Below are 16,426 nucleotides of genomic sequence, written 5' to 3' on the forward strand. Positions count from 1 at the left end.
GATTTATTTTACAAGGATTGAATGTCAGGAATTATGTAAAACTGAGTTTAAATGTATTTGGCTCAGGTGTATGTAAACTTCCGACTTCAACTGTATTTAGCTACTGAAACAGATATCGTTTTGCTTTGTTTTTGCAGATCTTTGGGGGAGAAAATTGGGTGACGGGGACGACATTGTTTGCATCCATCAGCTAGCTAGTTTGTTTTCTGACCAGCACTGTCCCAGAGCTTGGGGAATTGTGTTGCTCATGCAGGTGTGTCAGGTGTGCGAGACAACTTTACCAGCGTCATAGCATACGTACCAGTGAAGCACTGTGACATATGAAATACGAGTGATTATCAGGAACCATCACTCCTGTGTTCCAATGGCACGTTGCGTTAGCTATTCCAAGTTTATCATTTTAAAATGCTAATTGATCATTAGAAAATCATTTCGCAATTATGTTAGCACAGCTGAAAACTGTACTGATTAAAGAAGCAATAAAACTGGCTCTCTTTAGACTAGTTGAGTATCTAGAGCATCAGCATTTGTTTTCGATTACAGGCTCAAAATGGCCAGAAACAAATAATTTTCTTCTGAAACTCATCAGTTTATTCTTGTTCTGAGAAATGAAGGCTATTCCATGCAAGAAATTGCCAAGAAACTGAAGCTCTCGTACAACGCTGTGTACTACTCCCTTCAGAGAAGAACGCAAACTGGCTCTAACCAGAATAGAAAGAGGAGTGGGAGGCCCCGGTGCACAACTGAGCAAGAGGACAAGTACATTAGAGTGTCTAGTTTAGAAACAGATGCCTAAACTGGCAGCTTCATTGAACAGTACACGCAAAACACCAGTCTCAACATCAATAATGAAAAGGTGACTCCGGGATGCTGGCCTTCTAGGCAGAGTTGCAAAGAAAAAGCCATATCTCAAACTGGCCAATAAAAATAAAATATTAAGATGGGCAAAAGAACACAGACACTTGACAGAGGAACTCTGCCTAGAAGGCCAGCATTTTGTACACTCAGCATATTTAAGCCAATCTAAATGCAAGACAAACAGTGGACTGATGAGCTAGACTTGAACTGTAGAAATCTGTAATTTGGAGCAAGAGGAAGATTAATCTTAGCACTGCCAATTAGAGGAGAAACAAATCTACCCATAACTACAGAGACATAAAACATCTCTCTCTCTCCTCTGTCTCTCTCTCCCCCCCCCCCCCACTCTCTCTTATACACACAATCACTCTATACTTCCACTTCTCTGTCTCTCTATCCACCCTTCTCTCTCTCGCTCACTCTCTTTCCATCTGGCTCAATGCTAAAAGGCAGATACTATTTTCATTCTGTCCTGCTGTTTGTAGGCTTTCAGCACAAATAAGGCAATGCAAAATACCCCAGTGAGTGTTGTTGTTTGTGGGAGAAATGAGCCATCAGCTATCAGAAAGTCATTGGCCATTATGATACACAGAGTGAATGTACACCCACCACTATACACCATTAGTGATTGTATTTGAAGTCTGTCTGAATCCAAAGCATAGGGGAGGGTATGTGGAATCTCTGGATTCAATTCACCAATTTAGACAGAGCTACAGTAGCATTTTCCCACTAATCTCCACAAAAATGATGACAACTTCAAAACAGGAGCAATTCCTGACCTATTCTAACACTTTTCACAAGCGACTGCAAAAACATTTGAATGTACCTCGATACAACTGACGCTGGGTTCAAATGGAAAAACAATAAAGTGGCTGTGTGAGGGACGACGTGCAAAGACATTTTTATCTGTCGCTAATGGACGCATGGCGTCCCGCTCCTCATGGCTGATTGGCTGGGGCATATAGAACAGTATGGTAATAAAAATAACAAATGAGAACAGGCCATTAGAGTCATTGACGAGCGCAGGGTTCCCACTAATTAATTGATCCTGAAACTTCATGTATTCTGCAGTGGGAGGAACCTTAATTAATCAGCCTCCGTACATCTCCTGGCAGCTGCACTGTACCACAGTCCTCTTCTCTCTCCATCCTTCCTTCCCTCTATCTTTCATTTATCCTATCCTTGTCTCCATCCCTCATAATGTCTCCTGTTTTAATTGTGGTTTGGAAATTATGCCCTTGGTCCCTGAGGAGAGGGATGGATGGATGGAGGAGAGGGAGGACTTTGAAGAGCAGCTTTCAACATTTCAAAATGCCTTTCAAAGAGCCACTGGCCCCCACCGCCGGCCCCCACCATCCTCCACAAGCCCCCACCATGGGCCCCCACCGGCCCTGATCCCTATCTTCTCTGACTTTCCGGGTGTAATTGATGTGTCCCTCTCAGCCATCCGTCAGGCTGACCAGCGCTCAGTACATTATCCCCCCAGACAGCCACCAGGTTCCTAAGTGATTCCAGCGGCTCAAAGTGTTCCTCACCAGGGCAGAAACACATTTCAATCAATGCCATAAATTACCCTGGCTAATTCCATGCAGTCAATAGCCACGGCACAGAGGTGATGGGAACCCATCTGGGAGAGTGAGATCCAACATTTTATGGTGCAGGAAGGAACGAAGAAAACGGGTAACGTCATACCTCATAGATGAAATGAACGAACAGAAGAGAGGAAAGGGCTTCAGTCAACCTTTCTTTGAATGAGAAGCTCTGAAAGTAGCAGTGGAAAGAAAAGGCTAGCAGAAAGGACAGAGATCTTCACCAATGGAAGAATGGACGCTGGCCACAGCCACATTTCCACTCCAGTGTAATGATTGGATTCTATTAACTTGGCAGAGGAAAGTCAGTTTGTCAGAACAAGCAGCAGCAGCCACTGGTAATAGTTCCTCCCTGGCTTGTTGACACATTTTACCTCTTTCATTTCACAGACAATCTCTCCCCCCCCCCTCCAACACATCAAACGCTAATGTTTCCTTCAAATTCCTTTTCCTTTCTGTCTGCCAACTTTGACATCACAGGAAATTACAGTGGAATTGGCAGCCTTTTTACTTTCAAGTTCATTCCACTTCCAAAGAAATACCTGTCTAGTCCTGTCATCCGACAGGTCCTTCTGCCGTGCTCCCTGCGCTGTTTGTTCTGCCTCCTGTGGACCAATGTTGCCTCTGTCACATCACTGATGCACAAAGACACAGACACACACACACACACTTAATTGAACACAGGTCCACATTTGCTTGAGGGCGGAGGCTTTCCTTCAGAGATAAAACATAGTTCAGTTGTGCTTTAAGGAGAGGTGGGAGAGACAAAACATTTACATTGACGCCAGACTGCTGGGTTACTGGGTGAGCCTGCTGAGGAGAGCTGGGGCTGGAGCTGTGTGTGTGTGTGTGTGTGTGTGTGTGTGTGTGTGTGTGTGTGTGTGTGTGTGTGTGTGTGTGTGTGTGTGTGTGTGTGTGTGTGTGTGTGGGTGCGTGCGTGCGTGCGTGCGTGTGTGTGTGTGCGGGTGCGGGTGCGTGTGTGTGTGTGTGTGTGATTTAATACCTGTAGGAGCTCCCAGTCCTTTCCCAGCATCTCACTGGAGTGCTCCAGGCTAAGGGGTGGTCATGGCAGCTCTACCTCCCCAGGGAGAGGACTAAACCTGGGATAGAACTCATCTACACACCTGTCACTGTTCCAGACAACAGCGATTAACCACACACAGACACTTATACAGGAGGCAGAAAAGCATCCCTGCCACAGCAGGCCCAGTCACACTGTCACTGGGAAAAGAGGAGAGGGGATCGATGTTCTGGGGCCATGAATTGTAAAGGTAAACCCCTAGCCAACCTATCCACTACAATTCATAGTGGGAGGGAGTACTGATACAAGCAGTAACCTGGATGGTGAACCAACACTCAGCCTAAACACAACACACAGACACACAGACACACAGACACACGATACATGACAGCCACTAGGGCATCCTGGGTGCCACCGACGCAGGCCTGTGACGTCACGTTGCCTGGCTACCATCCAGCAAGCCTGTCTACAGCACACCAAGCCCTCTGCCTGCCGGGAGCACAATGCATCATGGGGGAAAGACAGTCAGAGGCTTGTCATGTAGCAGTACATCACAGACAGCCCTGTCTGGATCTTTGACCCTCTCTCTCATCGCCTAGTCTCCGTTTGTCTTGCTCTTTATCCTGTAAAGATGAATCTGATGATTCAAATGCTTCCACGTCTCCAGATATAAACTCATTACTTTTCAGTTGGTTATATTTCAGAAATATTTCCGATAATTATAACATTTAGAAGTCCGCTTCCCTTGGCCATAGCGAGGGACAACAACTCATTTTATTTGGCTGATTATTCTGGCCCTATGGTCTTTCACCTTGTTTTCAATAGACCAAAATGGAATTTGTGTGGAGTTTGTTTTGTGTATGTGTGTGTGTGCATTTGGGCCAGGACGATACCAATATTGCGACCCTCGTTAGTATCGTAGCAAGGAAACAAAACACAAATCAGATTTAAATTCTTTAGAAAAACAGCCCTAATGTTGGAAACAAACATTATCTTGTCATCCAGAGTCACATTTATTTAATTTCCAAGCTATAGCAAACCATTTTTGCCATGAAAATAAATATTGCGATACGGGTATTGTCCCGGCTCTAGTGTGCCCGTCCACTACCCAATCATGTATACGTGTGTGAGGGCTAGCCTGTGTACGTGTGTTTTTTCACAAAATCCCTCTCCTCTGCTAGAGTAGGTTTCTGATGCCTGTGTGTATGAGGCAGCCCGGTCACTGCAAAAAGATGGCGATTTCGGACGCTCGAAAAGGTTCCGAAAATGTCGATTATATGCCTTCCTCGGCGCTCACCGCAACAAAAATGTCTACGATTAACCTAGCACTGATGATCGCAGCCGGAGCGCACTGCTTAGACCAATGCGCCTCCGCAATTCACAATGCTCTACCAAGCCATGATAATACTTGATGATGGTTGATGTAAACAGCGGGTTGTTTTAACCCTAACCTTAACCACTCGGGATTAATACCTAAACTTAACCCTCTGAGTTGTTTCTGTTTTAACCTAGTAACTACCCAGAGTTAACCCTGTAATTGAACCCTGTAACCTGAATTAATGCATCAAAAATACACGAGCATCCATAATACGTCGAATTTCAAAGGGAAACTATGAGATCTTGTTGTATGTGGAGCCGGAGTGTGCTGATGTCATCAGAGCAAGCCAGAAGCAGCCTACAGCAAGGAAGTCTCTGACGTGGTCTCTAGTCTCAGTCAGTCTGCACACACACACACACACACCACACCCACACACACACAGCCACGCTGGATAGACCCTGGGGTCCAGCTATAATCAGGGACAACAATGAGAATAACATAGTGGAAAGCTAATATTGAACATGAGAATGGGAGAGTAAATAATGAAAACAGTTTAAATGACACAGTTCATAAAGCAGTCTCCACTGCTTTATGAACAGTGTGGATTACTGGGTCGTACTGTGTACAGCATTTACTTCAGAATACACTGGGTCTGGCCTCCCGAGTGGCGCAGTGGTCTAAGGCTGTGCCACTAGAGATTCTGGGTTCGGGTCCAGGCTCTGTCGCAGCTGGCCGCGACCGGGTGACCCATGGGGCGGCGTACAATTGGCAAAGCGTCGTCTGGGTTAGGGGAGGGTTTGGCCTGTAGGGATGTCCTTGTCCCATCGCGCACTAGTGACTCCTGTGGCGGGCCAGGCGCAGTGCACACTGACACGGTCACCAGGTGTACAGTGCTTCCTCCGACACATTAGTGCGGCTGGCTTCCGTGTTAAGTGGGCATTGTGTCAAGAAGCAGTGCGGCTTGGTTGGTTGCGTTTTGGAGGACGCACGGCTCTCGACCTTTGCCTTTCCCGAGTCTGTAGAGACAAGACTGTAACTACCAATTGGATACCATGAAATTGGGGAGAAAAAGGGGTAAAAAAAATTATACATTGGGTCTGAGTGTGTGTGTGCGTGCGCATGGGTGCATACATTTTTTATATAAATGTAATCTGAAAGAATGAAGTCTGTTTGTCCTCTTCAATATCATCTGTCCTCTCACTATGTGGGTAACAAAACTTGGCGAGACACATTATAACTCAGACCATCAGGCCAGGTTAAATATAGCAGTACAGCAGGGGGACGAGAGCATTCTACCCAGAATAGACTGGCCTGCTTTCAACCAGCCAACCAACCAACCAAACTGACTGAGCCATTGTTCTAGTCTCTGTATTGAGACATACAGTATCTCTAACTCACTACACACATGCATGTACGCAGACCCACACACATGCACGTACGCACACATACAAACAAACACACACACTTACACCTGTCGTGACTTGACTTTAACATTCATCTGAAGACTGCAATTTATCTAATTAACTAACTATGTTTAATTGTTACCCGATTATATTAATCATGTAACAATTAACTCATTAGGATCTGGGGCACCACGAGAGCGGTTCTTTAAAAAGTTACCATCTCCCAAATTGAACTCTAAAATCAATAAACAGTCAACTTATTAATCATAACCTCGTACAATATCATCATTCTGAACAGTCGTAACCTCCTTGCATCTGCAAGAAACCCAGCCTTACTTATGATTCAGTACTACACAAATTGATTTAATTATTTTTTGACTGACTAATTCAATGGGAACACAAGATAAACATACACACACACACATACACAGAAACTACTCTTACCTACAGTAACCATTTACTTCGCACACAAATCACCACCCGCTTTGAGTAAGAAATCATGAATGTATTTACGTGAAATGCCTGGGTTCACCGGGGATGTCTCGGTGAACAGGTCAGCCTTGGAAAGGGGGTTGGGCCTTTTCGTGGCACGCTTGTAAGGCTTTGATTGTACTAAATGGTTCCAACAAGTCTTCTACTGTTGTCCTCTTTTGTAGTTGTCCAGTGTCCGATGACTTGTCGTGTAGTCCTGAACACAACTACAGAGTTGAATTTGACTTGTCGTGTAGTCCTGAACAGAACTACAGAGTTGAATTTGACTTGTCGTGTAGTCCTGAACACAACTACAGAGTTGAATTTGACTTGTCGTGTAGTCCTGAACAGAACTACAGAGTTGAATTTGACTTGTCGTGTAGTCCTGAACAGAACTACAGAGTTGAATTTGACTTGTCGTGTAGTCCTGAACAGAACTACAGAGTTGAATTTGACTTGTCGTGTAGTCCTGAACACAACTACAGAGTTGAATTTGACTTGTCGTGTAGTCCTGAACAGAACTACAGAGTTGAATTTGCTTCCATTCGCTCTTGAAGACTTGATTTACAACAGGGCGTGAGTTGTTAACCCCCACTAGTTATTTTCTTCCCCCTCTGGGGTGAGAGGGGGTCTGATTTAAGTTATTCATTGCAAAACTGATCTGACCTATTTGGATTCTCGTGGACAGTCATGACACACCTGAATCATTGTCTTAGTGAAGTGCAACTCTGGGCTGTGAGATACAGATTTTGACTGTTGCTAGAATGACTTCCCAGTACTGGGTTTGGTTTCATCACACTACAGACATCAACGAGCCCATTTCAGAGCGAGACAATGGGGAACGCATTGATGAACACCGCTGACAATACCAGATGCCAGCCACGGAAATAAGAGCGGTGGCACTGCATGGCACTTTGGGCTAAATCTGAAATGAAATACAATAGATAGTGTTCCAAATGAGAAACAAATATCCCTTGTAATGCTACTTATGACAACTGTGACAGGTCCTGTAATCTATTGTACAGAGGATGCTTTCTCAATCACACTGAGATACTTACTAGTCAATCTGACACACTACTGTACCATGACATGATACACTCAGAGAACACAGCATGGCTTGGTATTAAAGTACACTCAAATCAAGTGTCAACCATCAGGGAGGAAAATTGTTTTTTTCCTGGTATATCGCATGGGGGCCCTAGGGAGCAAACTCCTGGCCCTAGGGAGCAAACTCCTGGCCCTAGGGAGCAAACTCCTGGCCCTAGGGAGCAAACTCCTGACCCTAGGGAGCAAGTGTGCAACAAAACAGTAGCACAATTTTAAAGCATCTTCCTCATATGGACATAGTGTACATACCTGCTGTTGAGGATACTGCATGCCGCCCATGCCCGCCTGGCCCCTCCCCTGCATTCCCATTGGGTATCTGTGTGTAGCGGGCGATCCGTATGGCTGGTTGGGGTAGGGCCCGCCCTGCTGCTGCTGAGAGTAGGGGTTGTTGCCCATCCCGTAGAGATGGGAGCGCTTCATAGCCATGAAGTCCACGGAAGCCACCTAGGGGGAACACCGGAGAAGGGAGAGAAAAGGGTTAGTGCCACTTTTTATTGCAATACTTTTAGAAAATCTATTCATACCATATGCAGTTAAGAGCGCACCAAAATGCATGATTCACTGTCAGATCTCTCCAGGGGGTTGACGCCCCTAGGCCTAGACCTCCCTACAAAGGGTTCTCTCGGGTGAATCTAGTCCACATCCACAACTGGTTAGTGGACTACAGGGGTATAATATAACAGTAATATCAAATACTTCTGTTTGTCAAATACCCTTCTTCTGTTTGAACAACTGTTACACAGCACACTGAACCTGAAAAGAGAGAGGTGCCAGGAGCAATCTATTCCTTTCAAGTATTTCACATTTACAGGTTATTTTCTGGGTCTCGGTGAGTTAACGGGAAAATCGTAGCCAAAATGTCAGGCTGTTAATCCGTCACCTGCATTGTGGATTCGTGAGCAAGGCAGATTATGTGGAGTGTGATGTCTCCTCGCCGCTGTGCTGCATCATGGATGATTTATGACATGTGTTGCCTCTGTCTGTCTCAGACAGACATGGGGCTACGTGTGGCTCATCTCCTGCCTCCATCAACAATAGCTCCACATCCCCACTCAATAAGGCCTGAACCAACCCTGTTGGGAGAAGCAGAATGGCCTACTGTACTGTATTGCACATGCTGCCTGGCTGCTCATCAAGGGACAATATCCAGGAGACATGTCACAGAGAAAATACCAAGGCATTCATTCAGTTGGGGAAAGTTATACTATGTTTTCTTTCCAAACACTTTTATGTAGTAAATGCAATATGTCATAAAAATAATATAAAATAATAAATCAATATTCTGTGAGAAGGGAGTGATGGATGGTGTTTTCTGTTTCCTGCTCTTTATAGCTTGTTCTGCAACCAATCACCTCTCCAACTAACCACACATTTACCACAACCACTGACTGTACCCACAGACCAAGGACCACAACCACCATGCCTATTGACCACAGTGACCATAACCTGACCACATATAGAACAGAGATATGCTACTGAATATGTTGTATGTGGGGTATGTATAGGCAAGACAAACACATTTTCACAATTTCACTAATATTTATCAAAATCAACAAATCACACCTTGTTTCTGGGCTCGTTCAGTCGATTTGACCTAATTAAGTAGACTCATGTTGAAAAATAATGCTAAAAGAATCATTTATATTCCTAAACGATCCGTTGAAAATGATACTGTTGCTGCTTCCTGTTGTCATGGCTTTTTGATTTATAGCCCAGTGTGGAAACACTGGTTAGAAATGTCCACGTTAATAATGGATTAAGCTGAAATATGTCGGGATATTTTGAAGAACAAAAATGTCAAATTACCGTCTACACACACGGATCTGATTTGTGTTCAGATTACTAGTATTTTGCTCAATTAGTACCTTGTAAACTGCACTTTGAAAATGACAACTGCTTTCTAAGTCCTGTGACGGACAGGCGCGTATAACAAAGTGAACGGTACCAAACCAAAGAAATGAATCTGTTTAAAAGCAGTCACCAATCTGAGGTCATTTCACTCAATTGTATGAGGTAAACAATGTGACCTTGTGTTAGCACATTATAAAATCATTTTATATGGCAAAATATCAATTTTGGATGATATTATATGTTGCCCACTCACAAACTATTGCAGCAATTACATCTATTTCCCACTCATTTAACCATTTAGAGAGTGTGAAAAAAAATACACTCAACACAATGTGTCTACTATGTAACATGTGGTCCCTACGACAATGTGATGGAAAGGTTTAAGGCTGAGAAAACATTATCTGGGTACCACATACACTGAACAAAAACATAAACGCAACATGCAACAATTTAAAAGTTTTGACTGAATTACAGTTCATATAAGAAAATCAGTTCATTGAAATAAATTCATTAGACCCTAATCTACTAATTTCACATGACTGGGCAGGGGTGCAGCCATGGTTGGGCCTGGGAGGGCATTGGCCCGCCCACTGAACAGCCAGGCCCACCCACTGGGGAGCCAGGCCCAGCCAATCAACGTGATCTGTGGTTGTAAAGAAATTTGTGCACAAAACTTGAGATAGATAAGCTTTTTGAGCATTTGCAACATTTCTGGGACCTTTTATTTCAGCTCATGAAACATGAGACCAACACTTTACACTTTACATGTTGCTTTTACATGTATATTTTTAGATAAAGCCACATAATCACACATACACGAGAATGATACAAGCCTATTACATAAAGTACACCCAAATGTGTGAGGTTCAAAGGTTCATTCTTTGGAACAATATTGTTTTGGGGGAATAGCATTATCCACATGACCCTCTTTAAACTTCATCACTTTAAACCTAGAACACATAATAGCCACTTTTAGTATTTCTGAATTCTCCCTACCTGCAGCAGTGTGTCTGTCTTTCCCTCACTGCCTGCCTCCCTACCTGCAGCAGTGTGTCTGCCTTTCCCTCCCTGCCTGCCTCCCTACCTGCAGCAGTGTGTCTGCCTTTCCCTCCCTGCCTGCCTCCCTACCTGCAGCAGTGTCTCTGCCTTTCCCTCCCTGCCTGCCTCCCTACCTGCAGCAGTGTGTCTGCCTTTCCCTCCCTGCCTGCCTCCCTACCTGCAGCAGTGTGTCTGCCTTTCCCTCCCTGCCTGCCTCCCTACCTGCAGCAGTGTGTCTGCCTTTCCCTCCCTGCCTGCCTAACACTCCTATTAATTAGACAGGCGAATGGCTAAAGGGTACCGCTCTTCAATCCACACATCCAGGGCACGGCGCCGCTCACTCTGCTCTGATACGAGACACACTCAGGTCGCACCTCCCTCCTTCCACTCTCCTCCTCAGGTCATCTCAAGTGGGTCCCCCTTTCCCCAAAACGCTGAGCGCAACAAATCTCCTCGTGTCACTTCCGAGTTCAGAATGCCACTGCTACGCTAAGACGAAGAATTAGGGCTCCTAAGATTGGGGAAGGAAACACACACACTATTCAATTGGAAGGAGACAGAGAAATGCTGAAATGTCTAAGAGTTACCTCTTAAAGTTACACCATAACGGCAAGCCATGGAGGCTGCAGCAACATAACTTGATTTCCTAGACTGATTTTAGAAATGTTTTTTCCAATGCTGTCCTGTAAAGTTCTATCAAATGAGATTTCATCCCAAACTAGGCCTATTTCTGGGGATGAGTTAACTGCATAGCTCATTCTATACCAAAAGACTACCTTTGATGAGGAACTGTTGTCCCTTGGAGAAACATCTGTACTTTTGAAAAGAGATGAATAATATGAATTGAATCATGTTTTCGCCAAAAGGGAGTGTAAATAAAACAGTCACGGGGAATAGAGTAAAATAGCTTTTATTTGTTCCAATGTATTTTCAGTTTTGTTCATCTGGGCATGCCATTCAATTGAGCTGTTAAGAGACACTACTACATCTGAAATTCAATTGATGAACTCCCCTGCAGTTTTCAACTCTCGTGAGCTTATTGCAAAACAAAGCTATTAAGAAAGAACACGAGCAAAATTAGTATCGGGTGAAACCTGTTAAATTGCTTTTCAGACTTCTATTGACTCTGATTTTATGACTTCAAAATGGTTTCAGTCTTTCACATTAATGTGCAAAGTTGTTAATCAGCAAAAATAAAACACTCCCCACAAAACAATGTGAAATGTGAATTATAAAACAACAGAATTTACTAATAAAAATCAAATAGATATAAAAGCAATATGATTTAATGGTTATTATTATAATTTCATTTTGAATGTGGGTACATAAATCAAAGATTTATTGGCTAATTTAACTGTTTGCCACCTATACGCAGTTGTGTGATTGTGTTTCCGTGTGTGTGTGTGTGTGTGTGTGTGTGTGTGTGTGTGTGTGTGTGTGTGTGTGTGTGTGTGTGTGTGTGTCTGCCTGCATGTGTCCATATGCAGCTCCATCATAAACTGCTAGTCTTGGAACTGTTGAAAGGAGAAACCAGTGTCAGCCCAGCTCACAAACACACACACACATGGATACAACACTGCAGTCAGGCCAGTCACAGTGACCATCACTGTCCTGTCCTCCACACAGATGACCAAATCACCACCTCCCTCCAACAGAAAGATTGTCGCACCAGCCACTGCTGCTAACCTGTGTTTATCCTCTCTCCTCTAGCATGGGTTTGGTCCAAGGCTGAGCTGGATGGATGGTCCAGAGGGAGAGAAGCGAGGTCTGAGCCCGCCCAGAGAAAAGCCCTGTTGGCTAGCTGTAGTTGGCTGCTCTGGTCCAGTCCCAAGCCTGACAGCATCGTGAGCATTTGTCCATACATCATACTGGATACCAGTATGCAAACACTATGTGTACATCACAAGAAACAAAGAGAACCAATCACCAATGTTTAATGTAATTAGCTATACTGTAGACGGATATTATTCTCCATCCATTGTACCAACCCCTGTCCCCTGAGAATTGACATGCAGACACAGAAACAACAGACAATCTGAATGACATCCTTTCCAAGTAAAGAAGCACAAAATCCGCCGCTTCCTATGAAACCACATGGCTGTGCCTGCAGTACAAAGCACTGCGTTAGCCCGAAACACAGACGGTTACGGCCCGCTGTTTCATACTGAAGAGAACAGGGAGGAAGAGACTGCAGGGTTGGGGAGGGGAGGGGAGATCGACTTCCATATTAATGTGTGCAAATTCCCCACTCCTGCTGACTAAGATTAGAAAATTAATTTCATGGATGCAAAGACAATACCGATGTCATCAAGCGGAGAGGAGAGGAGCAGGCAGGTTAACTCTTCGTTGCCCAGTCACGATGACAGCAAAATACACAGATAATCTGACAGGCAAATGTTGAGTACATGCATTCTTTGGAATAATTTACAGGTAAAAGCTCTTGTCCAGTCTTTTACACAGTCACTGATATTTAACTACTAGCCTGAATGGTTTTGTGTCATGCATCTTCTAAACTGATATTACAAAGGGGCTCCACATAACATTCAGGCTAGTAGTACTCTGCTGGTAAACGGTTAAATAACCCTACAACAACATTGACCGTATGGTCCACGTTCCCCTGGCAGTGTAAAGAAGCAGAAGCTTTCCCAGGACTGAACGTTTGTCAGTGAATATTTATAAATACAAAATCTCATTCCGCTTGACACATCAACCCTCGCCGCGTTGCAAAGTGTCTCTTTACAAATGTCAGCGGTGAGCGTGTGAATGGTCCGTGGGGAGTCGTGGCGGGGCAAATTGGCTTTGCTCAGCCCAACAGGCTCAGTTCTGGGTGGCACAGGCAGCTAGGCATGAAGGCCGGCTACGAATGAGAAGCATGAAATTATCACAGAGAGGGAGAGAGGGAGGGAGGGAGGGAGGGACAGAGAGGGAGAGAGGGAGGGAGGGAGGGACAGAGAGGGACAGAGGGAGAGAGGGACAGAGAGGGAGAGAGGGAGGGAGGGAGGGACAGAGAGGGAGAGAGGGAGGGAGGGAGGGACAGAGAGGGACAGAGGGAGGGAGGGAGGGACAGAGAGGGAGAGAGGGAGGGAGGGAGGGAGGGAGGGAGGGAGGGAGGGAGGGAGGGAGGGAGGGAGGGAGGGAGGGACAGAGAGGGAGAGAGGGAGGGAGGGAGGGACAGAGAGGGAGGGACAGAGAGGGAGAGAGGGAGGGAGGGAGGGAGGGAGGGACAGAGAGGGAGAGAGGGAGGGATGGAGGGACAGAGAGGGAGAGAGGGAGAGAGGGAGGGAGGGAGGGAGGGAGAGAGAGAAGAAGAAAGACAGAGAAAGAGAGCCAGATAGATAGTGAGAGAGAGAATAGAACGAGATAGAAAGCGAGAGACAGATATAGAGGTAGAGAGAGAGAGGAGGCAGATAAGAGTGTGTTGTCATGCAGGCAGGCAGGCAGCAGCAGTAGCATCATACTATTGTGTTGAGATCATGCTGGTAATTGCTCTCCCTGGTGTTAGGATGCTGAGGCTGCTAAGGTGCCAGTCGGTGAGAGTGCCCTCCGCATTTGACACCAATATTTACAACACATCCCTGTGCGTCTGCAAACGCATCCCCCCTGCGCTAGGGAAAAGTGGCTGAGCGTTTGGTTCCTCACGGCGAGCACGCAGCCGTCATTAGAGCAGGCAACAGAGGAGGGATGGAGGGGGGCGAGGGGGAGAGCGGGAGAGGAGGGGAGCTCATCTGTCTGAGGAGAGATTGGGGTCAGACGATGGCAGGAACTCTTTTCCTCATGGAAAAAGACTGAGACTGAGGAGGAAAAAAGCTCAATGACAAAATGAGAGGTGTGCGACGATGGACACACACCAGAACAGAATGAAAACAAATAAAGAACTTAACAGAAAGAGACACATTCAAAACAGCTTGGACCCAAACAACTTGGGCAAAGATTCTGCCAACAACCAGCCCAGCTCTCGCCACACCAGATCCATGCCAGTATCCTGTGTCCCCCGCCAGTCAGTCGACAGTAATGAATTGTCAGTGTTATGCCCGGTCTGCAATGGTAGTGCCACTGCCAGCAGATGCACCCATTCATTCTACCATTAAATCCTCCGAGCCACATAAATAGATGATGAGACCTATCTCTGCTGGCTGGCTGGCCGGCTAGGTGGTGTCTGAGGAGTCTTAGAGGAGAGCTGATATTGATGTAGAGGAGGAGGAAGAGGAGGCGGATGCTGCCTGTCTCTCCCAGCCTCTCTGAGGAGCTGGCCTGCGCTGGGTTGGAGTGCTAGACACTTCACTTCCTGTCAGCAGAAACCCTGAGAAAGAGTTTCAGCCGCCACACAGTTATTTCATGTGAGGGAGGGGAGTCGTGGCACGAGAGGAATGTGCTCCACTTTCCCTCCCAGTCAGCCAGAGACGGAGAGCCAGGCAGGCCAGGCAGAGAGGCATGCTGCTGGAGAGACGAGACGACGGGCCAGACGGCCACAGCCGTATGACAGAGGGAAAAACACAACAATAACCCCATTGCTCCAGGGAGGATAGGAGACTATGTGTTTATCAAGAAATCTGCCGTGTTTTTTTCTCTCTCTTTAGAGACCAGGCCTGCCATAAACACTGATATTAAATATACACCAGTTATTCAGGGGAATTACCATCTACGCTAATAGAATGGTCTGGAAGGGGAAGTAATAGTTTACGGCTCCAATAACTATAAATGAGGCAGAATTATCAAGCGTGTTTATGAATTAGCAATGGCTATTCCCCAGTAATGTGTTCAGAGAAGGGGAAAAATACATAAGTGAATATTAAGAGGAGCAATAGATACACAAATGAAGCTAAAGGCTCCTCTGGGCAGAACTACACTCGCTCCTTCATCCATCAGCCTCTCTGTGTCTAGCTGTTCTAATAAACAGGCTATTCAGCTGCCGCCGTAACCACAGAGCAAGACGGGCATGGCCTCAAGTAGAGGATTAGAAAAATGGAAGACTGCACACTTACTACAGTATAAAATATGCTCCTTAATTATAATGGAAATGTTTTAACCCTTAGGTGTTCATCAATCCATTTGGCGAACTACATTCCCATCACTTCTCAAGTACAGCATTCAAAGCCATAGTGCAGTCCAGGAGAATCACCACGTCTCTGCAGGGAATGCCAGAATGTCGTCGTGCTCTGTGTTTTGGGCCACAGCCCAGTCCTCTCTGGATATCCATGTTTTCATCAATTACTTTTAAAACAACAAACAGATATCCTGACCTTCTATCCTCCGGCGGCTATTAGATACTCATTAAAAGTCACCTGAAACAATTTGAACCAAATTGATTTCATTATCGGACTCCTCACAGCGACTGTCTGATAGCTCAGCGGGAAATTTACAAAGTTAATTGGAAAATAATATATTTTCATACATTTTTTTATTTTCCTCCATAAATGCGCTGGCTGCTGTTCGTGTATCACTGCCAGGGCATTGTCTGGATGAGGCAACAGCAGGCTGCTGAATTGATCGCAATACACACTCGCACTGATCACTGCATTCAGAAATTGAGGCTGGATGGAGAGGGGGTTGGAGAGGGTGTGTGTGTATGTGTGTGTGTGCGTGTAACAATAAACCTGGTCCACCCCGTCACCCCCCCTCACAAGCGGCACAAGGCGAGAGCGTCAGGGGGTTGATTGTCCTCATAATGCCTTGTGCCCCTGGCTGAATGGGCTGGTCGACCTGGGAGTGCCCCGGAAATGGGCTGGCTGTGACTCCCACAGCCTCTCCAGGCCACCCCAGGCGAGCGTGC

The 16,426-nt window shown here is 45.6% G+C and overlaps 1 protein-coding gene across 4 annotated transcripts in view; it reads right to left on the reverse strand.

The window, feature by feature from the left end:
• Positions 1-16,426, reverse strand: part of LOC110505402 (AT-rich interactive domain-containing protein 1B) — a 229,487-nt gene that overhangs the window by 190,875 nt on the left and 22,186 nt on the right. For all 4 annotated transcript variants that reach the window (XM_036962211.2, XM_021584599.3, XM_090220667.1 and 1 more), the window contains exon 2: positions 8,017-8,211. In XM_036962211.2, coding sequence (XP_036818106.2) covers positions 8,017-8,211 — 195 coding nt within the window. The remainder of the gene's footprint in view (positions 1-8,016; positions 8,212-16,426) is intronic.

Source organism: Oncorhynchus mykiss, chromosome 25 (assembly GCF_057628025.1).
Source record: "Oncorhynchus mykiss isolate SJ-2025 chromosome 25, ASM5762802v1, whole genome shotgun sequence".
Taxonomy (NCBI): domain Eukaryota; kingdom Metazoa; phylum Chordata; class Actinopteri; order Salmoniformes; family Salmonidae; genus Oncorhynchus; species Oncorhynchus mykiss.